This window comes from Pieris napi, chromosome 21 (assembly GCF_905475465.1).
Source record: "Pieris napi chromosome 21, ilPieNapi1.2, whole genome shotgun sequence".
Classification (NCBI taxonomy): Eukaryota; Metazoa; Arthropoda; class Insecta; order Lepidoptera; family Pieridae; genus Pieris; species Pieris napi.
In genome coordinates, this window is record NC_062254.1 from 10,932,066 (window position 1) to 10,957,825 (window position 25,760).

Here is a 25,760-nt window from a genome sequence, read left to right on the forward strand (position 1 = left end):
TAGACGTAATTCTACTTTCTTAGTTGCACTTAAATTCTCATGATGGTCTATTTTAAACTCGTGTGAAGTACCTAAAATAGTGGTTTGCTAAACTCTCACATCCATTTCAAAGAACGCTCGCCTAGAAGCACGCTGGAGTTTCACCCTTGTGTTGTTGACATCCCCAAGTGCATGCGACACTCTTATAAAAACAGCATAGACGTGGAACTCCTGGCTTTCATCTTTCCTAGACAGTATACCATGGCATTTATGCGACGCTTTCTGGACTGGCGCCCTTTAATAGGCCGCCTGTATAAAACAACGCATTTTGAAGTGTACCTCTTGCCTTCCAGCGTGGAACCAATCCAGACCATCCAATACTCTCCAGACAACAAGTATGTGGCGATCGGATCTCGGGACAACTTCATTTACATCTACCAAGTGGATGACAATTGTTCCAGATATTCCAGACTCGGGAAGTGCCTTGTGAGTCAAAACTAATCAAAACAATTTAAGTAGTCTTCCAATAGGGATAGTGATGGCGATACCATTTTTAATATTGATTTTTATTATTAATATTGGGTTATTGTACCACGCGATACTAGAAGTTACAGAATACCAAAGCTGGTTCATTGTATTTCAATATATTTTTCTTTAAGCATGTACAAGTTAAATTTTGGGTATGATTTTAAAAATCTGAATTATTCGTTTGTATGATTTTCAATAGAAATCCCATAAATAGCTTCACCATTAAGAAAAAATCTAATTCTTAAACATACATTCATGTATCTATTTTACTTGGCATTTTTTCTTGGTATGACTTTAAAGCATTTTTAGTATTTAGAAAAAACATGATAGATAATGGAAATTAATGATTTTTCAATGCCCCTCTAGTGCACGGAAAGAAAACGTAGAAGGGTAAACCATACTAACATAATAAGTAGATAGAAAGCAGATCTGTCCGGTTTCTATATTCAAACCAGCCGTTATTGTTACGCCATCTTTCCGCAGAAATTTGACATTTCTACGGTGATTTGAATATGGGACCCAAGCAATATTATAATATCTGAAGACCTGCTAATCGCTTAGCTTATTATAAATATATATCCGATCCCGTTTGACTGATATGCATGTGTTTTAGGTGCCTGGTAGTGCAGCAATATAGTTTGAAAAAAATTCAAAATCATTTATTCATTTAAATAACACAATGTACACTTATGAACGCCAAAAGAAATACATATTAAATGCTTCTAATTTTACATTTACTGCCAGTTCTCAAATCAAGGGTGTAGAACGGAAGAGAAGAACTGGCAATGCTTGAGCAGTCTGCCAGTACCTGCATAGTTTTATAAGCATGGAGTGTCTGATTTTTGTAATACGGTGTTAGTTCGGCTAACTTCACTTATATGTATTACGAAGAAGTTAGGTATTATTGGTCCAGTGTTAAAATTTTCTCATTTCTCTACTTCTGGACTATAATAATGTGATTGTTTGAACTCCACTTTGAACCATCTATTAGTCTATTAAATTAACTATAACCAAGTATTTAAATAAAAATATTTTTTTACATTAAGCTACATGTGAAAATTATTTATCTACGCACCAGTTTAATACGGATTTCTGGAGATCTCCCCTAATATCTCTACAACAAATAAACTGATTTTGATAAAACTACGTTTTCTAAGATGAATATCAGAAATCAAAATCATCTGAATTAATATGTCTAGTGACTTGTAGTTTTAGAGAAATTTGTGGACAAACACACTAACAAAAAAGAGCGCACGTGCTTGTTTGTCACTAATTTCAATAAATGAAGAATAAAAAGTTCATACTGAAAACAGTCTTTAATGTCGGTTAAAAAACAGCTATTATACATACATAATGTATATTGTATGCTACAATGCATGTATGCATTAGGAATGCTAGTAGACTGTAGAAGAATGTATTTGTAGATATAAGTAGTGTAGGTAATAATATATGTTTTTATTGTCACGCTATAATAATATATGAATAAATTATTTCAGGGCCACTCTAGCTTCATAACCCACTTGGATTGGTCCGAGGATAGCCAGTACATACGGAGTAACTCTGGCGATTATGAATTATTATATTGTAAGTCAATTTGATTTTTATTCATAAAATAACTTAATTTCACTCACTATAACTATTATTGTATTCTGGATAGAGCAGGGCAATCATCTGCTTTAACTTTCAAAAGTTTTGGTTCAGAAACATTTAAAAGTGAAGAAAGGTTTGGTAACCTCATATAAGTAGTTACTTTTTTATGTGTTTACTTATTCATAGACAAGTAGATTACGCTTGCATCACTAAGCCACAAAAGTAATTTTCTTATTTATAAAAAAGATATATGTATGTTGTTTTCTTACACATATTTTTTTTGTTTTTTACTTATTTTTGCGACCTTTCCAACAATAATCGTTAATTTCAGTCGATCTTTTAGTAAAAACCCTACTAAAATCAATTAAGTAGTTTTTGAGTGTATTGCGTTCACACAGACGCAACCGGGAGACTTCATTTTATATAAAGTATGAGGAATAACAAGTTTTAAACAATTCCAGGGAACGCAACCACCTGCCGTCAAATCACTTCGACCACATCGATGCGAGACGTGGTCTGGGCCTCCAACAACTGCCCCATCACCTTCCAAACCATCGGGGTGTGGCCCGAGAACGCCGACGGCACCGACATCAACACCTGCACCAGGTGAGGATATGTCTTAGGGGAAATTTTGGATTTTTTATAAAAATACTGAATTCTCACTGAAATACCATTATTGATCCAGCTATAAACAATATCCAAATGCCAAAAACCTTTGCAAAGAAAATGTTTTTACGAAAGTATATGAAACAAAATTCATTTATTTATTGTTCTAAAAGTTATTGCTTAAAATGTCCAAAATGTTAAAGTAATTTTTTTATGCAATTATCTTGTAATACCACTAAAATTCATAATTAAACTAAAACTTATAAATAAACCTTGTTTTCAGGTCTCACGATAACCGATTAGCCGCGACAGGAGATGACTTTGGCAAAGTGAAACTATTTGCTTACCCCGTCACACAACCTAAAGTAAGCATTTGAACTTGAATAGTACAAAAAAAAAGGTTTTATAGGAAAAATTTATATTATGTGAAGTAAAAAATGAGTTAACATTGGTAAAACAAGCAAAGAATGAGTTTGATTCTCGGAGGAACAATATTATACAATAGCAGATCTGTATAGATTATAATGAAAATTAGTTTTACCAGGCTCATACTTTTTTTTTTCAGTCCTTGTGTCACCAATACGGCGGCCATTCATCCCACGTGACGTGTGTCCGTTTCCTTCTCGACGACTCGAGGCTGGTTACCGCCGGTGGACTGGATACCAGTCTTATGCAGTGGGTCGTTGAATAAAGACAATAGATGGCGCTGTATCATTTTTTTAATGTGGCAACATTAACGTGATTGGACATTTTTTCTAGCACCCAAAAGCGCCCATTGAAAATGTATATTTAGGGTCCATAAATATTTAAAAAATATTAATTAAAGTTCTGCTTAGGGATTGTTTTATAAATTTTAATAGCTCTTAGATTATTTATTTTTGAATAAGCTAATTCAATAGTGAGCTTATAATATTGCAACACCTAACACCTTTTTTTTAATTTGAAATGGGCCTTTTTATTTTAATACAGAGATAAATATGTACACTACGAAGCACATACATTATGGAAATTGAACAATTTAAAGATTTAACGAAATATATGCATAAGTATTTAGTACAAAAACTATCTAAATACATAGGTTCTATTCAAGTGAATTTATCCAATACTAGTGCACTATTTAAAATTGATATTCAAATTATCTCGAAATGTAACCGCCTGAGTATTATCTGCTTTTGCTCTCACCAATTTAAATAACGGAGTAATTGTTAGGTTAAGTGATGAATAGAGCGCAATTTGCTTTTTATTCTTTCTTATTTTCGACGGTGTTGCGAAACCGTCGATTATGTTGCGTAAAAGTACATTTTACAATATTTTTTATTATAGTACAAAATGTTTAGGTTTCGTGGTTGTGATGTGTTCAATTCGCAAAGGGTGACCGATCCGTCGATTTATTTTCCTACACAAAGATATTTATGCAACACTATTATATTTTTACACTTGCAACACTAAGAATATTGTCAATTGTGATTTTAGCTTTTCAAATTTTAGGCGTACGCACTTCGCTATTACTGTATTGTATACCTTCGAAAAGAATATTCGGGAACTTTTATGATTTATGGAAAAGTGGATCATTTGATATTTTTTAAGTTTAATAATAAATTTATTTTTAAGATTTCCATCGATCAATTTTGTTTGTATTAGGTTTTCTTAAGTAGCATTTGTTTGTAACCTAGTCACGGTTGATTCGTTTCATTTTAATTGTGTTGTCATCACGTATTGTAAGCATTAATATTTAGATATTTCCTGTATATACAATTATATATGATGGCTCTGTCCGTCTTTTGAATGTGCCTAATAAAAATGTTTACTGAATCGTATTTTTCATGAAACCCTATTAAAAAAAACGAGATTATAAACGAAACAATTTATTAACAGAAAATACATACAAAACCCACAATAGTATACAAAAATAAATACTGTATCGGGTGTATTGGTTGATTGCATTTTGTACTATTCACAATAGTATTACAGAATTTAGAGCCATATGTAAGAACATGTATTAAAATGAATCTTGTTAATAGGAAAATAAAACCTTGTGTGTCAATCAACATTTAGTTTTGATTCAGTTTCTTATAAGTTAACATTGTTTACTTGAAGCATACCATGACAACAACAACTATTAGCCTCCCTGCTGAATAAATCCCGTTTATGTTTTACACTAAAGTGAAACAAGTAATTTATACACTTAGAGGGCTGAGAATTAATAATGAAATATGTAAAATTTACTTTAAATCACTGAATTGAAATCTAATTTCTTTAGGCACCTAAAGAAGTGCATTGTCAAGGTACAATTTCAGTAACACATCTACTTTGAACGGCACAGGTACTCTACAACAAACTATATCAACTGTTCTACACTGTTTGCTGATAATTCGAGCAATCTCCAAGCCGCTTTAGGGTTAAGTTCCTGTGGATCCCTACAAAGTACCCAAACATAATTCACCCTCATTACTTTATCGGGATCTCCCTCTATCACATTGTTTTTAGAGTCTCTTACACACATAATTTGCTGAGACTGGAATGTTATCACTAACACTGGTCCTTGATCCATCATTTTCCCCATCACCAACTCAATATTCTCAATATCGAGTATTTTGGAATCCAACCGGTAACCGAGTTGTCTGCACTGCTTGATCGGTGTTCCCAAAATATTGAAGACTCCTTCGTAACACCAATCTTTCAAAATCTCCAAATCGCCTCTCACCATAGCTTCAAGTATATTTGGTATGATATCGTTTCCACAGTCTTCGAGGAATTTTTGAGACGTAAAATTGGGATCAATCTTGCATATCTCCGTTAGTGTTTTAGAAAGTTCTGTCTTCTCAAACATGTTACCAAATAAGTTTCCAACTTTTTCAGAGACGAAACGAGCGCCTCGAACCATCGCGTTATCTGACTCTTCATAGCGTATTTTCCAGTCTAAAACCTAAAAAAGCGCAAATGACATAAACCAATGTACAAACATTAACTCCGTCAATCCGTTATAAAAATAGGTGTGCGAATTAATATGAATGACTGGTTTGATTGAAAATACAATTTTCAGTCATCCATCCATCCCTAATGGTAGGCAAAGATAGGCACAAAACTGCTCTTTTGTTAAACAAACCTTATTGACATACTGGTTGTTGTTTTTGAAATCCTCCCATTGCTGGTAAAACTTTGAGTCCTTGTGTAGTTCTACTCCAAGTGTTTCTGTATCTGGTGCAAATGTTCTTTCCTCTTCGGCCACCTAGAGCGAAATAAATAAAAGCATATAACATTATTTGAATATTATACTTTCAGGGTAAAATTATTGGTGTATGTTAAATGCATTCATAATATGAAGACCAATTTTTTATAAGTATTTTTAGAAGAAACTATATTTTAGGTTCTATTCTAATGAAATTTACCTCAACTCGTTTCCGCAGCATGATAGGTGAGGTGTACACACGACCCTCGAGCCCTCTAGGGGACATCTCATTCCGCACTACTGCTGTAGCCTGAAAGAGAAGCAGACAGAACATTATTTAAATCTAGCTTTTAATAAGTAATTATCGAATACACTATAATAATGTTGCTATAAAACGCTAACTATTTACAGGTATTCCGAGAGCTAAAAATTTATTTACATGTTATTTAAAAAATTCTAAATTCAAGAAATTAGCAATTTATAATATTAAAGCAATATTAATTCATATATCACTGGATGTATTATTTGGACTTTACTTAAATGGTAATTACAATTTAATCACCACATAATACCCATGATCTTCATAAAGTAGTTTACTACTGACAATGTACCTGTGAAATAGTTTTGAAAGCTGTGGACTGTCCTAATTTTTGACTTCTATCAGCAATGCTTTCTGCTGCACCTTTTGCTGACTTTGAAAGATCTTCTGTTATCCTTCCTGAAATTAAATATTTTGTGTGTAAATTATTTCAGAAACATCAACCTAATAGAACTTAAGTTAAAGCATATATGTGTACTAATTGTTTTTTTTATACGTACATAACTAAAATATGCCTATGATAAGTATGTCTTAGATCCAACTGACATCAGTTAAGAACTAAGCATACACTAAGAAAAATCAATAAAACCAGATTCAGAAGTCTAAGACAAATACAAATAAAGAATACCACTAATTTGTAACTGACCTAAAAACTGAAGGAGGTTATCAATTAAATATTGTATGTATTTATGATTTTGTGTATGTTTAAACAATATTCAAATTCAGGGTTCAAATTTTGTTGTAATATAACATTCATTCTCAAACTCTTTCAATTGAGATGAACAAAATTTATGTAGTTAAATACTTATCCTATTTAATTTGGTGCTTACCTTATAAATAAATATTTATGTTCATGAATGATATCAGATTGCATTCAATCTTAACATTGCTATAAATTATTAAGTCATTGATTAAGTCACGTCTAGGGACCACTCAATAGTTTAAAATAAATTCCTTTAACAAAAAATTACTTCCAATACCACAAAATTAAATAAGTATTTTTTTAATTTAAATTCATTGGTATTGTATCGGTATTGGTAAAAATCAGGATAATAAAATGTATAAAAAATAAGTAATTGGTTATATATGGGGAAGATCATATTAGGCTATTTTTGGAAGTTAGTGCAGCTGCATTTTTTGAAATTTATAATAGAAGAATACAATTTGCTTACCTGCCTTTTTGGCAATATCAGTTTTACTTGCTTCTTCTAAAACATGTTCCACTTTTCCTTTAATTCCTTCCAGTGTTTCTTTAAATACCTCTGAACTTTTAGAAGCCTCTGATTCAACTACATGAAACTTTTTCCTTGCTGCTTGTAAAGCTTCAGAATTTTCTAATTTTTGTGCTTCTTCTCTGAATTTTTTTATACTTTCTTTCATTTCTTTATTTTTAGCAATGTCCTCTTTAATATTTTCTATGATTGATGAGAAGAAACCTTTGCGAGCAGAATAGTGGCGACATTCTATTGTATACTAAAAATATATTAAATTATATTATATTATAGTAATTATATCTAATTAAAGCAGTTTTGGCTTAGTGGCTTAAGCGACTCTTAACCCTGAAGTCTTGTTTTCATATCCAGGCTGTGTACCAATAAGTACTTGGTGAAGGAAATCCCAAAAATATTAAACATGTAACTTTATAGCTGCCCAAGTCAGACAATTTCAAGAAGGGACAAAGAGTAAAGAGACTTAAATACTGCTGCTCACATACCTGGTCTGATTTTAAAGGAATTACGGACGATTTTAGATTTACAGGCACTACCGTTTTCCAGCGGGCCGGACTATATAATATTTGTCGACACGAATGCTGTAAAACAAAACGAATTTTAATTTTAAATGTTATCGAACTTTACACATAACCTCATAACTGATGCAACACTATTACCATGTTTTTGTTATTGTCGTGAGTTAAATTCAATAAATACTGTCCTCAACTAAACTTTTATCACTTTTAGACTCAAATAGATGAACTAAAAAAGGACATTGACGATATTTATCGGTACACCATTCCTCAAAATCAAAATTTTTAAGGTGTCATTTTCTTAATATATATTTTTTTATATGGCAATTTCACAGATCATAGTAAATTATAAAAATTGTTTTGGCACTGACAGACTATTTAAAACATATATTTGTTTATTCATCAAAAACTTATCCACGTTCGGTATAGTATTGATATCTCATACAGTAAATCACCCGTCTAAATTCTAATTGAGTTCACAGTCTTAAATCTTATAATATACTAGTCCTATTAACTATTACTCTGTGGTATCATACTTGTATTTTAAATAAACCTCATTACAGAGGTAGTAAGAGCAATCATAGAGCCTAAACAACTTTGACATATTGCAACATCCGGTAAGAATTTAATTAATTTGGTATTTATTTATGAAACTAAACATTTGAATTATAAATTTTAGCTACTAATAAATTTCTTTTCTAAAATCAGCAATGTTATATAGATTCTGGCAAAATTATCCAGTAAATCAGCGTGGGATGTTATTAACTTCAAATTTTAAAAAGTTTTACATCCGGTGTGAACTTAGTTCCAGAAACATATGAAAGTGTACATTTTCATTTATTTTCTGTCGTCATATTTAGCCACGGATTCGCGTGCGCGTTTGTTACATTAAATATTTTGTTTTATGTTCGTTTCTTGTTCGATTCCAAACCGTGAACGCGTTTCGTGATTTTCACGGAGTTGGGATTCAGACTTGGCAGACGCATCGTCGTAGTGGAAGGTATATATTATTATCTCTACATAATATCAAATGTCTTTAGTCTCTACTCTTCACAGTTCACTCCATATTTACTTATATCTATGTGATAGGTAGCAGATACCACGTTTTCGCCAGCTGGTGCGTACGTTTCGGCTCAATAATTATTTTGTGTTGTACCGACTAATTCTGTGTTTGTGTAAGTGGATGGTGGATTAAATATTGTATTGTGGCAGGTTGGTGTGGCCGACTCGCGTTTTCCTGGTGCAAGTTTCACCGAAGGTTCAACAATTAATCCCATCAGTGAGCTCTCGTCCAGTGGGGCGCTACCGTTTTATATGACTTTAGCAAGATTTACAGGTAAGCAGGAATGTGTTTGGTGAATATTGCATATTTTCAGGTTACCTTTCTTTAATCTGCAGGGGTTATTTCGTATTCTTTAAATACCAAGTTATTTATATCCTTCTACATCATAGTTAAAAAATACTGTATACATGCAGTAACTGATAAGACTGCATTATAGTTTAGTATATTATGATAAGGAAAGTGAGCAGTATCAGTATGTATCTTCAGTTAATTTTCTTTAGTAAAACAATTTTCAATACATATTATATATATATTAATCACACATAGCACTAAATTTATATTATACTTATTCTCTTAAAATTTTAGTGGTGCAATAAGACTGCAATAAGATTAGGTATCATCGCTTTCGCAAACGTTTTTATTATATAAGCCAGGTTTTATTTATTATTTATGTATATATATAGTTAGTTTAATATTAAAGTTCTTCTCATAAAATTAATATATATTATATATGTAAAAGCTATGTGTATGTGTCTAAATACTCCTTAGATAATAAAATAAAATTAACTAACTAAAATAACTAAAGTTCTAGATTTCTACAAGACTAAATTTAAATCATATTTTTAGTTTTCTGTCATTAAGTTAACAAACTATGAATAATAAAGATTTTTTTTAATTTCATTCTGATGATAGACAATTTCAAAAAGCATTTAATAGTTATAACATAATACCTAAATAAAATAAATGTTTTTACACAAAACTGCGAACATATAACTAATATACAGGTGTACAGAATTATATATTTTACCATTTGTACCAAATATATGGAAATTATATTCAAGTCATCTTTGTCTGTAGGTCTGTTTTTGTAGGTATTTTTTAAATTTTACATTATATTAACTTGTGTTGCTGCACTCAAATTATAATTCTTAAAAATATCTTATTGACTGGATATGCATTTTATATTTCATGCCATAAATTCAAAAGTTGAATTCTGAAAGATCACACACATAAATCAAGCTGACTGAAGTGTTGCGTTGTAAAGAAATAAGTATCTTCCCAGGCTAATCTAAATCTTTTTGAGACCAGACATTTATTCATTCATTTGAGTATATGGCATATATTCACTGTAATATTATTTTCCAATTTTATACTGTTTGACCCTATATATAGCGCAACACTTCATAAAAATAATAATATAAAAAAATATACATGTGTAATATGTTTTGAAAGATTTGTGTGATGTAAATATTTTTTGTAATGAATTGGCTCAAGAAGTACCGTACCGATTTTAAAAATTCTTTTACCATTTGAGTGCTACATTATCACTGATTACAATTTTGTTACACAAGGTGTAAAAAATGCCTATAAAATATCGTTCAATGCATGCGCTGCGTATATTGATGATAGAACAAAAATGATCCACAATATTAAAGAACATATCAATATCTTTAATGTACAAAAATTATTTAAGAAATAAATAACGTATATAAATGTATATATATATATATATATATAATATATACATATATATACGTTATCTACCTTAGACTCTCTTTTTGAGATATTATACATTCTATATAATATTTTTAAAAAAAATGCTTTATAGACGCGTATTATTATGCATCATAATAATTTAGGTCTTTCTATCGTTTCATTTATACATAACTACTGTTTTTGCGTTATCGATGCCAGACCTAACTGTCCTGCGTAGATTACAGCCTCCAAGCGTGGTTGGATCGATAGTTACTTCACACTGTTACATCTAGACTATTACGTAGTACATAGCTTAACTTGATACGTATATGTGTAATAAACGTTACACGCCCACACCACAAGCATACAAAAGATAAATTGATTTCAAAGCTTTCCGATCACAATTTAGGCATTCTTGTGGAAAAGCGATAGGGAATTTCGTAAGAAAAGGATTCAAACGCTTGAAGGAGTAATCGATTTTATTGCTGTTCGTCTTCCAAGGTTGAATCGTAGGGTAATATTATTCATGGATAAACGGTTTTAAATAGAATTGCTTAAATCTAAAATTATGCAGATTTTATATTTTTGCTACGACGATGCAATATATTTTACAACTAGCGGCCCGTTCTGGTTTCGCACGGGTGGACATTTATATTTTAAATATTTTTTGTAGATATTGATATGTTCTTTATTATTGTGGAACATTTTTTTTTCTATCATCAATAGTTTTCGCAGTATATTTTAGTCATGTTTTTTTAACGCTTGGGTAACATTATTGTAGTTTTAGTAGGGATCCCTATTTTTTTCTTGGAATTAAAATAGCGTATTTTAATCAGCGATAACGTAGCATTCAAATGGTGAAAGAATTTTTATAATCGATCCAGTACTTTTTGAATCATTTCGTTACAAACATACTCTCATACATCTCAATAAAAATGTCGATCTCGTAATCCTTTATTTATTTATGAATAGACAATACTTTCATACATTTTACGTATTGAGAAAAGATTTTTTATTCGTGACACTTGTCCCTTTGCGTTGGTTGGTTTATATCTAGAACTGCGCTAAAAATAGTCGGAAGTTAAAGATACATTTTAACTTTTTATCTTTATTACGTTAGTTTTATTTTTTCCTAACCTTTTCTAGCGATGCCTTGAATATAAATCTCTATTATAAAGATTTATTATGTGATTTAAACTTATAAACATGAAAAAAAATCTTACACTGACTTACGGTACGGTGTCAAGAGGCTTTCTCCTATATATGCTTGTGTTTAGGCTTGAATTTAGTTACCCTTGGATCGGTTAAATATTTCGTATTTTATTAGCCATTTTAGTACTAGATACAGTATCGCTGTTTAGGCAATGCTTCGCCGAAACGTGTTATGTCACAGGTCGACGCTCTCGCCTCTCTCGTCTAGCATACAAACCTCAATCCTCACCCCCACCGTGCGCCAATGATTGATGGCAACTTGGTCATTTTTCAACTTTTTATTTTTGCCCGTCACAACCTGTACAGATTAGTGTAGATTGACGACGTAAGCGGCTCAATACAATAACTTCTACCTTATCTTAAATTATTTAAATCGAATCCCATTTTCAATGCAATAATTACATGCCTAGCGGAGTTACAGCATTCTCTCGTCAATCAAATTTCATAGAGTTTTGTTAACAATGTGTTTGCTTACTTATAAATCACTTAGTACCTTTACTATTGACCTTTTGCCTACTCAATTGTATCTTAGTTTCACTTTTCAAGTCTTTAAGTGCCACTATGTCCATTTTTCCACTTATTAAAGAGATTATGTACTATATGAAGCAAAGAAATTAAGGCTGTGTGTCTAGCCACCTCGTTCTTAGATTTTTTAACACCGTAATTCATACAAATGAGAGCAAAATTTGAATTTACAATGTCGCTATTTATATTTAATTGACATCTATTTTTATAGTCAGAAGTTCCTTTCACTTGCTTGTTTAAAACGAATGTTAATTTCAATAAATAAATGATATTACTTCATATCGTATATTGTACAATCCGATAAGTCTTATCGTTTTGAAATAAATAGTAGAATGCTGTTATCTATATTTACTTATTTGTCAAGAGAGCAAGTTAGTTTTGATGGAGTTAGTGAATTATTAAAAATGTTAGCCTTTCGTATAAGTAGGAAATGTACATTTTGAATTCTCGAATATATAATGATAAAAGTACTCGTTACCATATTCGATCAGCAGATTCTATATTTAGATGAAATATGGGTAAAGTTAGCGCATTGAGTCCAGTAGAGCGGAATTCGGTACGACCCACTTGACCCCACCGTCCCCAACATCGCGATTTGAGACGGTTCAATGACCTGGCTTTCAAATATTACAATGGAAAACAGAATAATAAATTAAGTACTACACAATTAGATTTCTCTTATTACGTTTAGCTGTAAAACGCATCAAATACTAAGTATACCAATACCGATTCTTGAAGTATATTCTATTTTTTTAAAATACATTGTTACTTAGTGCGGTCAACAGAATAGAACTATAATATTTCAATTTAATTTTTGTCGTTCCTCTATGATTTATACATAGATATACATTATTTAAAGTAGACATAAACTACATATTTCCACGGTGTAGCGCGTTCCTTGCATATGTAATGCGCAATATCTCCCTGATCTAGGTGACGCATGGAATCTCTTTCTGATTCACCCGGGAAAAGCTCAAGGACAATGCAAGGTACGAAACGCATTTCAACATTCCTAGTTCTATTTGAAAATATACTGGTGATATGACTTTAAATTAAAAAAAATCAGGTAAAATTTGTAAAACTATTAACATATTAAGCACTCTACTATAGCTTATAAGCTGTATACAGAGCGGATTAACTTAGTAGATTAAATAATGATTTTTAGTCAATATTTGCCTGTATGTCAATCAAAACCTACAGTTGACTTGAGTATATACAACAATTTATAGTAAGACCTAAGCAAACGATGGCCTAAGGTCCAACGATGCGAGGGATTGAAACTGTTTACTTGGAAAACCTGCTACGAATACAAAAGTGGTGATTTTCTTTGAACGATTTATTTCCTACGTGAAAATTTAACATTTCGAACTTGTTAAGCCTTAACACAAGTGCTATACATCGAATACTAGTGCCATGTTATTCCATTATAATATTAACTGCACTAAATAGGAAGTTAAAATGTAATACTGAATATTAGTATAGATCTTAATTTGAAGTTAATTCATCAGGTAGGGCATCGTAATGTGCAGTATATATCGTAATTTATCTAATGCAACATTAAAGTTATAATATAGTATTTTTTTTTTAATTTCTAGCGCTTTAAATACGTCGTTCAATAATTAGAACTTTATAACATTCGCTATTCTATACGAATAATATAACAGAAAGTTGAATTGAAAATGATAAAATCAAAACCAATTCTACCTTCTGGACCGATTTTGAATATTGTACCCCTTTGTAAAAGTATTTCAAAATATTTCTAGACTTGCGAAGCTGGGGAGGCAACAGTACTTAATATCTTTACAATATTTTTATAGAGTGCTTTATAATTTGAAACGTTAGTACGACAGGCTGTAGTCGCAATCGATAGAAAGAGCGCATGCGTCCTGCCACTACACGCCAACCCCTTTCCACTTCCCTGAGGCCATCCTGAATAATCTGTTATGCCTTATTGGCAAAGTTCTGGAATTCTCTACACTTTGTCACGTATTACGCACACACAAAAGCATCCTATAGCTGTCAAAGAATTCCCATATACTGACTTTAGTTGTTGTATAGATTAGATTTTATTGTTACTGCGAATTTCAAATTCATTAAAATTATTAGGGAACTGACATAGGTTGGTTGGTTTATTTTCTTGGTACTTATTTACCTTATATGTATATAGGGAAGGTTTCCCCCACTCTACGAAATTGTATTTTTACCTTTTTAATAACGATGACGTAGTAGACAAGAGAATGATGAAGCATTTTTACTATCCAAGGTTTAGCTATTTATAGAAAAGAATGCAATCGGTATAAAAGTGTGGAAATATACCTTTTTTCTACAAAGATGTATAAGTTCCTAAATAATCTATATTTTTATATTAAGATAATTTTATTAGAAACTAGAAATAACCACTTTAGAATATCCATTCTGGTCAGTAAGTTCAACTCAAAAACGAAAACCAATATTACACAAATAAAATTGTATTTTCATTATCATCAGTTATATAGTAGTATATATTATATAAACATATAAAGTTTCATGAAATTGATATAAATATCGTATCATTGATTTATTCATTCTTATTTTTATTATGACGCTTAATTTGCCCTTTAAGTGTGTCATCAAATAAGCGTGCTCAAGTAAGGCATAATAATAATTATAATAATAATAAAAGCCTTTAATCAGATAGAAAATTTTACATAATTTTAAACTATTATCACTAGTGAGTCGGTGACACCGACAACCCATCTGTTTGCCCAACTTTGGCAAAGGCCTCCTCCATTTCTTTCCACTATGCTCTGTTCTGAGCTTTCCTGGTCCAAATTTTCCCAGTTACGGATTTTATTTCGTTTTCCCACCTTCGAAACACTTCACCTTCCAAGTAAGGCATACTTGATCATAAATGATAGTAGGACTTATTTGTTGATAGAGATTTTTTTTTATTTTTTTTACTACTACATGTAGTTAGTAGTAGTTTGTTTCACAAAACAGATCGCGTTACCCGTTCAAACATAACATTTGCTTACAATTGTATCACAGTATTACATACATCACGTGTCTCATAACAATAACACTCGCAGGAAATCACTGTGTCATTGTAGAACGGATTCAAATAAAAAAAACAACAGCCAACAATGTATCAAGTTGCTCGCTTTTAAGGAAGTATAAATTACGTTTTAATTTTGATATTCATTATACAAATTAGACTTCGCAAGTTAAAACAAAAATACCATTTACTGTTTTCGTTCATTGATTACTTATACGCAAGTTATTAGCCTTGTCTCTGATACATCTCGGTATGCTTTCGATATTTTTCTTCGAGTGAAAATAGCGCATAAAGAAAAATCCATACCTGGAGTTTGAATGCATGCGTTATATCGCATACCCTAGCAGTAGGCTAATTAATCTAGTTTCATGTCAAAAGTACTAGAAATCTTTATATTGATTATAATAAAAATTTAACATTAGACATCTATTAAGCCATTTTTTATCAAACACAAGCAGCTGTAGATTGATAAAATGCTGAGACTGATTAAACTTAAGTAGGTACTCATTTGTCTCTTTTCATAGCGGCGTAAACTCAATTTGAGAGAAAGATCAATTTGAGAAAAAATACTTTGGTCAATACAATAAGCCTAATTTAGGTTTTATGAATGAGGGGGAAGTTATTCTACATGTACGTACTCTCTGAAATACATAATAAGACGTTTTAGTCACCACCATTATCAACACAACGATAGCAACTTGCTGTCCTAAAAATAGCATGATATCATTAAAAGCACTGATAGATGTGTGGTATTTCTATAATTATTGTGTACACATGTCACTGAACTTTTCCATCAGAGCCAGTCTGTACATTTCTGCTCACTCGGGATTTTTATACGTGTTGCGACTGTCAAACGGTTTTCTTATGTTATTGTAATATCTTTTGTTTTATCAGGAAAAATGTGTCCTCACATTCCCATTTGGAATTAATAATAGCCAAAGGCGTGCTATATAAATATATTTATCTGTTGGTTCCGACGTTTTAATAGCTAATGTTGTATAACTTGTTTTGTTACAAATGTAGCTTAGTGTAACGCCACATCCAGACATAGTTACTTCCGGTTGTCATTTCATAGACAATGCTCGTAATGTGTCGTGGGTCGTCACAATGCATCGTCAGGATATGGTCAATACTACTTGTTAACAATTTCCTTATAACGCTTTATTTCTTTGAAACCCATAGTAGTTTGGAACAAGTTGTCATAAGCTTTAGAAACGTTGTGGCCAAGTACAAATATTGATTAAACCATTCTCAACCTATTAAATTCGGATATCAGCGTCTAACTTTGAGCTGGAAAAAATCGTACAAAGAATGGTGGAAGCAATTACAATAAAAGTATATGTGTACTGTATCATTTGTGCTACATAATCGTGTATCAGGCAATCGTAAAGATAAGAAGCGTCGTGATTGATGGACTCAGGTTAAATTAACACTGTCAGCTGAAACGTCACACGAGTCAAGGTTAAATCTATTGGCGGGACTAACACTTCTAGTGATAATTGACAGTTAATCCTATTATAATGTCTATGGCTAAATTCACTATATTTAATGCCATTTATTCGCTGTATTATCTGAGTGACGCTTTTATTAAAGTCCCCTGATCGATTGTCTCCTATAAAAAACTATTAGGTAATATTAATGTTGGTTTACCTAGGTTTCGTAAGTTGAATAGACTTTGTTAACAACAGACCACGTAAGGACGACTCATTGGTCTAGTGGTTAGTACCCCTGACTGCGAATCCATAGGTCCCGGGTTCGATCCCCGGCTGAGACGAACATCGATGTGATGAGCATTTGGTGTTGTGCTTAGGTCTTGGGTGTTTAAATATGTATTTATATGTCTATCTATCTATAATATGTATGTATATCTGTTGCCTAGTACCCATAACACAAGCTTCACCAGCTTAGCATGGGACTCGGTCAATTGCTGTGAATTGTCTTTTTAAAAAAAAAAAAAAAAGGCGGTTATGAACGGATGTTTTGTCAAATGTGGTGAGTATACGAGTACATCCGGGAAGCCTCCGCAATGCGGTCTTGATACTACATAATATAAGAATATTAGCTGTAAATAACTAAAGTCAGCAATCAGTGGTAGAGCAATTTCCTGAATATAGGGAACACGTGTTGGCCAGGATTTTATACTTCGTACCGACGGCTCTACGGTCTACATACGTCACAGAAAAGCGCTGCAATGCGCCAAGCACTAGACTCGAGGTCATCATGTCACTTCAACGTGAGTGCTCTTCTTATTCCAAACCCTTAACCCACATCGACCTTAAACCTTCCAAGGGAACACGCTCTTTCCTACCCTTAGTGTCAAAGTAATTTTCTTGTAACGAATACTAGTCCTGATCAAATAGAAAAGGTACTTGATAATAAACAAGTGTTTCTATAGTCTGTCTCGTGTCATTCCAGCGTCAATTTGAAAGAAATCTACGTACGAGTATTTTAAAAAGATTAATAGAACTGATGTTGTTTAAAGAAATAAGTGTTAAAGTTCTCGGTTCTCTCCTAAAAGCATTTTTACGTCATCGGTGCTAATGAATCCTCTGACGTCAATATTTCGTTACATTTAATTATTTACGCGTACGTCAGCTGATTTAAATACGTATAAACAACAAATAAAATAGTGGTGATTAATTACTATTACAAAGCCATTCATTACGGAAATTTGTTAAATCGAATAGGCGAAATTTCGCGCAACGCGGTTCCCTATATTGTATTGCTAGACAAACTAGGAACAAATTCATGATTAAGTTTTGCATATCAATTACCTGGTGAGCAATGTTGGCTGGGTAAGTGCGCTTTTAACATTCGCTCGAACGGTGAAGGAATACATCGTATGGAAACCGGCTGGTCTTGGACCCAAAAAGTAGACGGCGTGTTTTAGGCACACTAAGCTGATCACCTATTTGTCTATTAGTTTGACAAATTATCATGAAACAGATACAGAAACCTAAAACGGTTGTAGAGGCACTGATCTATTTTTATCAATTTACCTGGTCAATTTAGTCTTACTGCTGATCATTGATTTACACGTCTTCGTAATTATTGTTTACAAACTTAGGAATAAAAAAAAAACATTCGACGGCATTTTATTTGTACTCTGTCGACCAACCACATTCAACATTTCAAGGACATTGCCTTACCGGCAAGTACATACGAGCCGCGCTTCGCGAAATTGTTCACGCCAATTTCGATTTAACAGTTTTCATGTTAGGTATTAAATTTTGTTATCGTCTGCGTTACACGTGGTTCGACTCGCGGCCAGTATATGCCGACCACTTACGACATGCGTGAGAGTTAAGAGTCGCGGTGGATTTTGTAAGTTTTTATTATTTTGGCACGAACGAGTAGCCTTGACATTTGATACGCACGCTATTGTTACTGTTTTATTCGTCAGCTTTTGAATATTCAGAGACGCAGCGAAAGCTTGTACAATGTACAGGGAGTTTGTAGTTTAAATATAAAATTGGACATCGATTGGTATATCTAAGACCGTGCCACCGCCACAGCTACCGGATGTGGCTAAAACTGAAATTATTGTTAAAATAACGTTAATGGGTATGTCATGCATTAGTGGATGAAAGCATAGAAAATTTACCCCATATATGATATGTAATTAAAATATTAAAAAAAACCTTTTCTTGTATCATTACTTTATTGAATCATAATAAAAGAAAACTGCTATTAAAATTGGTTGTATAGTATACTCACTTCACATGCTACGCAAATGTTTATTCGACTTACCGGCTTAGTGTTATAAAAAATAGCGATAACTTATATTTGCCCGTATTACGTCGTTTACGTCAGAATAAACTGATAAACAAAACACAGCACTTGCGTTTTTTGCCTATTGATATGTTTTCTTAATAGAATTCAATTACAATAAGCAGTTACTATAATAGTTAATGAAGCGAAATACAACCTTAAAAGTTAATTAACTTGCCTTTTGTATTAAATATGTAGTTTATTCACTTTATATTACGTAATTGATTACGCTAAATAGTATTGCAACTTTAATATTGAATGACGAAGTATTGATTTGCTCAATAATTACCAAAACTTATAGATAATTTGCAATTGTTGCAGAGACTACAGTACTGAGCGAGGAGAGTGGTCGGAGTGTGGTCGCAAGTAAAGCCGGCTGTCGACGAGCGTGCATGACGCTTCACATAACTAGCAATACTGCCCGCAGGTTAGATACGTAAGCATACACACATTTACACACTGTTTTGCACTTTGTTCTTATTTAATAGGGAAAGGTCTCAAGCGCACTAATACGCTGATTTGCGAAATTATATAAATTAGATCATTTCCGGTTTTGTTGGCAAATCCTTTTTCGTAAATATTTTAAAACCCATGTTAAACTATTAATTTCTGAAACGGCGAAGTTAAAGTTTGAAAGAATGATAGCGACCGGTTTGGTTGCGTCAGTAGTCGCGACGCTATATGTTGCAGAAGATCAAAGTTTTGCAGTAACAGACATCGGAAGCTGCTGCCGCTGCGGCAAACGTGACTGGCGCGCCCCGCGGGTGCTCCCTGCCCGCATGCCCTTTTAGACGCCACCGAGCGCGGTGAGTCTGCTTCTCCTTGCTTCTCCTCAAAACCCTTAAAGCCTCTTCATTCAGGCTGATAGTGCTTAATAATAAAAGTATTATTTAGATAAATATCTATCTATCTATCCTCAGACAAACATATGCCCAAGAATGATAAAACCAGTATGCTTAGCTGTAGACTAGAAACTAAACCAGGTCATTGCTTGAAATGCACCATACCCGGGACGCGCTAGTCACAATACTTCGTAATTTGATCGTAAATTAAAATAATTTTTTAATAATAAATAATTTTTCCAGATCCAGTGTCAAAAAGAAACCGCCTCTGGAATAATTAGTTAGAATAAGAGATAGTATAATGGGGTCCTTAAACGTGAACCGCAATGTGGCGGACGCATTCTACCGCTACAAGATGCCGCGCATCTGCGCCAAGGTCGAGGGGAAGGGGAATGGCATCAAGACTGTCATCGTCAACATGATTGAGGTGGCCAAGGCGTTGGGACGACCTGCCACGTGTAAGTATTACGAAGGCTATAAGGCCGGCAACGCACTCGCGAGCCCTCTGGCATTGAGAGTGTCCATGGGCGGCGGTATCACTTACAAAAGAATTCTATATCTTAAATGATCCCAATCTTTGGGATTGATTTTCTCCAGTTCAAACAATTTGTATGACTCAAAACTTAGCGATTAAAAAGAGTGGCGGAAAGTTTTTTTGCCTGTTCTTGCCCGCTCTACGCCCTTGACTTGCAATCTGGTGGTAAATGTAAATTTACAATAATAATTACTTTAACTTTTCTGACGTTCATATGTGTACTTGTTTACCTATATGAATAAAGTTATTTTGAGTTTGACTATATCCCCTATGAACTTTGCAGAAACAAAGTTTGATTCAATATAAGTACTTATGCAAAATCATAATGTTAAGTAATTTCTGTGTAATTATATTACTTTTGTAAGCCAATTCAATGATTTGCTTATCTATTGTTAATTAACACTATTTTCCAGATCCTACCAAGTACTTCGGTTGTGAGTTGGGCGCTCAGACGCAGTTTGATTTCAAAAATGAGCGTTTCATTGTCAACGGAAGCCACGACTCTTCCAAACTTCAAGATTTACTCGATGGGTAAGTTTAGTAAACACATTCCTGACATGATGTATTTATGACAATTCACTTTTTAGTATAGTTATTTGTTATATTTAATATACGATTTTGTAAAGATAACTTAATTATGTATTTTTGTTGAAATTTGGCCATGTATGGGCTGTAAATAAATAAATAAATATGTATATCATATTTTTGTACCATATTCTTGAAAAACATAATAGATGTATAGATTTCATCATGCCTCCTGCTGATAGAGGACAAGTCTTTGTTTTTAATTTACTTTATTATTATTTATTACTTAAGATGTCATGTAGAACATGGTGTAATGGTTGCAGCTCCTTACAAACGTTGTGTAAAAACATGGCGATTAAAAAGAGTGGCGGAAAGTTTATTGTCAGTTCTTCTCTTCTATTCTACGCCCTTGATTTGAGGACTGGCACTAATGTAAAGTTAGAAGCATTTTGTATTTCACCATGTATTTCTTTTTTGACGTTAATAAGTGTACATTGTGTTATCTATATGATTAAATGATTTTTGACTTGACTTGACTGAAGTCTGTCAAGGTCTGTAGGGCTTAGTATTTATAGGAGAATTAATTTAAATAATATTTGATATCGCGTTAGCAATTTAAGTATGGTATTGTAAATTGTTATCAGTGGTAACAAGCATATATTAAACATTTAATTTAGCCTATTCTTATACATATGTTTCCAGCTTCATCCGCAAATTCGTGCTGTGTCCGGAGTGCGACAACCCAGAGACGGAGCTGATAGTGTCGACGAAGCGCAACACGATATCACAGGGCTGCAAGGCTTGCGGGTACCACGGCCAGCTCGACTTCAACCACAAGCTCAACACCTTCATCCTCAAGAACCCTCCGGCGGCAGATCCGGCCATGCAGGTGACCGCCCTGGCCCTTCTTCTCGTTTCGTTGCATTTCATAGAGTGAAGATGTTCACGGCTCTTTTATTAATGCAGGGCTCATCTCTCACGGAAGGCAACCGCGGAAAGAGATCCAAGCGAAGCGGACCAGCCGCTAATGGAAACCACGATGGAGAAGCAGACGCTAAGAACGTTAGTATTCTTCGATATAACTATACTAGTGGACCCGACAGACGTTGTCCTGCATGATATTTCAAGCAATTAGTAAAGCAAAGTATGAAAATACCGACTGCAGCGCCATCTGGCGGGCTGATTTGTGAATCTAAACCATTTCCAGATCCCCTTGAACACACACAAAAAATTTCATCAAAATCGGTCCAGTCGTTTGAGAGAAGTTCAGTGACATACACACTCACAGAAGAATTATATATATAAAGATTTTTAAACGCACAGAATATAAATTACAAGTGGAATTGGTTATGTTAATCTGTCTTTGTTTTTTTAAATTATCTGTGTAAAATTTACTTTATTTTTCAACGAATTACACTTAGTGAAAAATTTAAGAGGTTAGTGATGTACATCGTTTTGAAACTATTTAATAATAAGCCATTTTAAATAAAAATATTAGTTGCTAAGAATATGTATAATATATTTTTACCGAAGTAATTATTAAATACATATTGAATTATTTAAAGTTAAATCCTATAACAAAACAAGTATTAGGGAAAAGCAAACTTACATAAATAAGTTCATCACCGAAGTAACAGGCACCTCTGTTGGTTGCGTAAAGTTTTAATGTAATAAAAACATTTCTTTATATTGCATAACTCTTATAATAACACATTTTGAACTAGATTTACCAGGAAACATGTGTAACATGAGTGTTTCGTCATTTCAGGAAAGTGACGCTCCCATAACCCCGACCGCGCCCAACCCCAGGAAAGAGAAAAAAGAGAAGAAAAAGGATGACGACGACGACGATTGCAACTGGACCGTCGACGTGAGCGAGGCTGCCGTTAGGGCTAGGATGCAAGGTAGGGTTGCATCGTTTTCACTAAACGAGTATAAAAATTAAGACAACTAAGTTAAAGTAAAAAACTTTTAAGATAACAAAAATATATTATAGTCCGACTTAGTAGACTTTCCACTACCGCGAGATCGGTATCTACGCGAGTGAAACCGCGGGGCATTGCTAGAGTATAAGTATTAAATTGAATACTCGTGTACGTATTCCAGATCTGACGGAGGGCGCAAAGTGTATGACCGTGTCCGAAGACAGCGAGAAGAACGAAAAGCAGCGCATGGACTTGTTCTACTCTTTCCTCAAGCAGAAGGCGGACGCCGGAGATCTGCAGAGCAAGGCCATTAATGAGATCATCCACGAAGCCGAGAGGCTCGACGTCAGGTAATCGATCAAAGGTTCTTTTTGCTTTAGGGCGAGGTTCCAATTCCAATGTTTCGACATATAATAACGTGTCGGAACAATCAGGTCCAAGGCGCCGCTGGTGGCGTTCGAGATCCTGGTGCGGGCCAACAGCCTGTCGGGAGACGTGCGCAAGCACCGCACGCTGCTGCTGCGCCTCGGGGCCCTCGACCCCCGGGCCCCACGCGCCGCCCTGCACGCGCTCACGGCCCTCGTGCACCACAACCCCACGCTCCTGCCGCGCGTGCCAGCCATACTCAAGGTACGGGAATCGATCTAAGGCATCTAGCGATCGAAACTGAATCTCTTATGATAACGTTTGAAATTTATAATAACTGAAAAATGAAATATCTGATGATTATTAATAACTTATAATTTACAACTTAAGATCAAAATTGATGTAAATTGAAAGTTAGCCATAACGTTTCCCCAGCTCTTGTACGATCTGGACATAGTAGAAGAAAAGACCATCATCGAATGGGGCGCTAAGCCTTCCCGCAAATATGCCTCCAAGGAGGTCGTGGCGGATATCGCTCGTCGCGCACAACCTTTCATCGACTGGCTGCAGCAGGCCGACGAGGAAGACTCCAGCGAAGACGAGGAGGACATCGAGGTATTATTAATATTCCGGCTCGGAGGACCAAATCGTTTATTATATCTTGTTCATATTGTTATACAAGTGCTTGGGCATGTGTATTACGAGCGTTAAGGGTTTAAAACTTACTGTTAGATCCGAGTTCCCGGTTTCTCGGTAATAAAAGGCCAATGTACTCTAACGTACTAGTTATAAACAAAAGGGTTATATTTTAGCTAAAATGAGTGACATCGTAATTGAATATTCCAGATTGAATACGACGACCGCGCAAAGGCGACTCCCATAAAGGCGGTCAGTGCGGCTCCTCCCAAACCGGCGCAGAAAGATGAGGACGGAGACATCGACGTCGACATCGATGCGATATAGACGACGCTAACCTCACGTCGACCGTGCTTCTTCTCTTCTCCCTCCTTCTACCGGCTGAACTTCACTTCCGCACATTGGCATACAACATTTTAATCTATTTCTCGAAACCTCCCGAAGCACGGTCGACGCCCTCGGCCGGACCCCGTGTACGTTAAGTCATTAGAATTTTTACAAGTCATTAAATTTTATTGTAAACAAATATTTAATCTAGCGCTTCGTTAGGAATTAGACGTAAATTGTATCTCCGTGGACGCTCGCGTACACGAGTTCGATGTCTATCGATAAAAACTACTTTAGTAACGTAGAGAAGATATTAAATATATGAATATATTCTTTTTGCGTGAATTGTGTAAAAATTGACTTTTCTAATTGGTTTTTGACGTTTCAATCGATTTGACGCTATCGCCGTTTTTATTTGAGGGTATTTACAAAAAACGTCACAAAGTACCGATTGTACTATTTGATTTGTATGAGTTTTTACGTTTTAGTATTCAATTGTGAATCGGTGACGTCGGCGGACTATTTACGAGCATTTAACGAGGTCGTCGATTTATATTATATTAGATTTTGGGCGAGTTTACAAATTGCCGAAACGGTTACCGGCTCAAGTAATATGTTCTACTCGGCAAATGAATATACAGGATGTTATGTAAATGTCGAAGTACTAGGAAGGTAACGCGAAAGAATTAGAACACCTGTAAAACCAGGACACTAGAGTAGATTAACCCGAGCCGTCCGTCACAATCTGTACTCGCCCGAGCCGTGCGAGCGTTTACTTGGTATCGAAATATTCCTAGATTATTTTAAAATTGCCACCTTTATTAGATTTGTTTTTATTCAATACATTTGAAGTCGAATATTGTTGTTTTATTTTTAGTGTTATGAGTTAGTGATTTTGAGATAATTACGATGAAATACTTGCTTAATAGAAGAGTTTCTCTTTTTGAATAGAAATTTATCAACATTGATTTAAAATATATATTGTTTAATTAAAATATATATAAAACTAGCTGCCCCCAAGAACTTCGTTTCTCCATTATGCCTGGCCTACCCTTTTAGTAGGATGGAGCATTTTGCTATGCTACTCCAGAGACTGTTCGGTTTTCCGGAATGAAAACTTTTTAGGTTTTTCTGTGATTTTTCTCTTTATAAACCTAAGAGTTCAAGTATAAGTTCTTAACTAAGAAATAAAAAAATAAGGTTGATCGTTGAGGGTAGATGAAACTTATTAAGGGTTGTCTATCTATTTTTGTATGCTGTATCACAAAAAAATAAAAACGAAGTTTTGCCTGAAAAATAAAAATTTTGGGGTGGGACCATCCTTAAGATTTATTTTTATGTTTATTTAAGATTAAGGGGGATGAAAAAT

General features: G+C 33.8%; 3 protein-coding genes across 16 annotated transcripts in view; 2 read left to right on the top strand and 1 right to left on the bottom strand.

Moving 5' to 3' along the window:
- LOC125060405 (echinoderm microtubule-associated protein-like 2) overlaps positions 1-4,515 on the top strand; it is a 62,990-nt gene extending 58,475 nt beyond the window's left edge. For 5 of the 6 annotated variants that reach the window (XM_047665294.1, XM_047665295.1, XM_047665293.1 and 2 more), the window contains 5 exons: positions 333-465; positions 2,004-2,091; positions 2,559-2,703; positions 2,987-3,068; positions 3,269-4,515. In XM_047665294.1, the coding sequence (XP_047521250.1) occupies positions 333-465; positions 2,004-2,091; positions 2,559-2,703; positions 2,987-3,068; positions 3,269-3,394 (574 nt within the window). In that variant the 3' untranslated portion in view covers positions 3,395-4,515. Of the gene's footprint in view, positions 1-332; positions 466-873; positions 1,175-2,003; positions 2,092-2,558; positions 2,704-2,986; positions 3,069-3,268 lie in introns of those variants that run through there. The other variant, XM_047665296.1, reaches the window with a different exon arrangement.
- A 40-nt stretch (positions 4,516-4,555) lies between these two features.
- LOC125060407 (mitochondrial import inner membrane translocase subunit TIM44) lies at positions 4,556-8,250 on the bottom strand. The gene is made up of 7 exons (XM_047665308.1): positions 8,080-8,250; positions 7,906-8,001; positions 7,364-7,664; positions 6,484-6,590; positions 6,093-6,182; positions 5,810-5,932; positions 4,556-5,629 (listed from the first exon to the last, which is right to left on the bottom strand). The coding sequence occupies exons 1-7, from the start codon at positions 8,080-8,082 to the stop codon at positions 5,042-5,044; spliced, it is 1,308 nt and encodes a 435-aa protein (XP_047521264.1). The 5' UTR covers positions 8,083-8,250; the 3' UTR covers positions 4,556-5,041.
- A 502-nt stretch (positions 8,251-8,752) lies between these two features.
- LOC125060406 (eukaryotic translation initiation factor 5) lies at positions 8,753-25,248 on the top strand. Of its 9 annotated transcripts, none has more exons than XM_047665300.1 (13): positions 8,753-8,935; positions 9,148-9,271; positions 19,557-19,671; positions 19,905-20,041; positions 20,321-20,535; positions 21,026-21,143; positions 21,840-22,026; positions 22,104-22,199; positions 22,906-23,041; positions 23,244-23,412; positions 23,497-23,692; positions 23,864-24,043; positions 24,275-25,248. In XM_047665300.1, the coding sequence occupies exons 5-13, from the start codon at positions 20,379-20,381 to the stop codon at positions 24,389-24,391; spliced, it is 1,356 nt and encodes a 451-aa protein (XP_047521256.1). In that variant the 5' UTR covers positions 8,753-8,935; positions 9,148-9,271; positions 19,557-19,671; positions 19,905-20,041; positions 20,321-20,378; the 3' UTR covers positions 24,392-25,248. The 9 variants fall into 9 exon arrangements, with proteins under 9 accessions (XP_047521256.1, XP_047521258.1, XP_047521261.1 ...); XM_047665302.1 differs by having other exon boundaries at positions 19,926-20,041; XM_047665305.1 differs by having other exon boundaries at positions 19,944-20,041.
- The last annotated feature ends 512 nt before the right edge of the window (positions 25,249-25,760 follow it).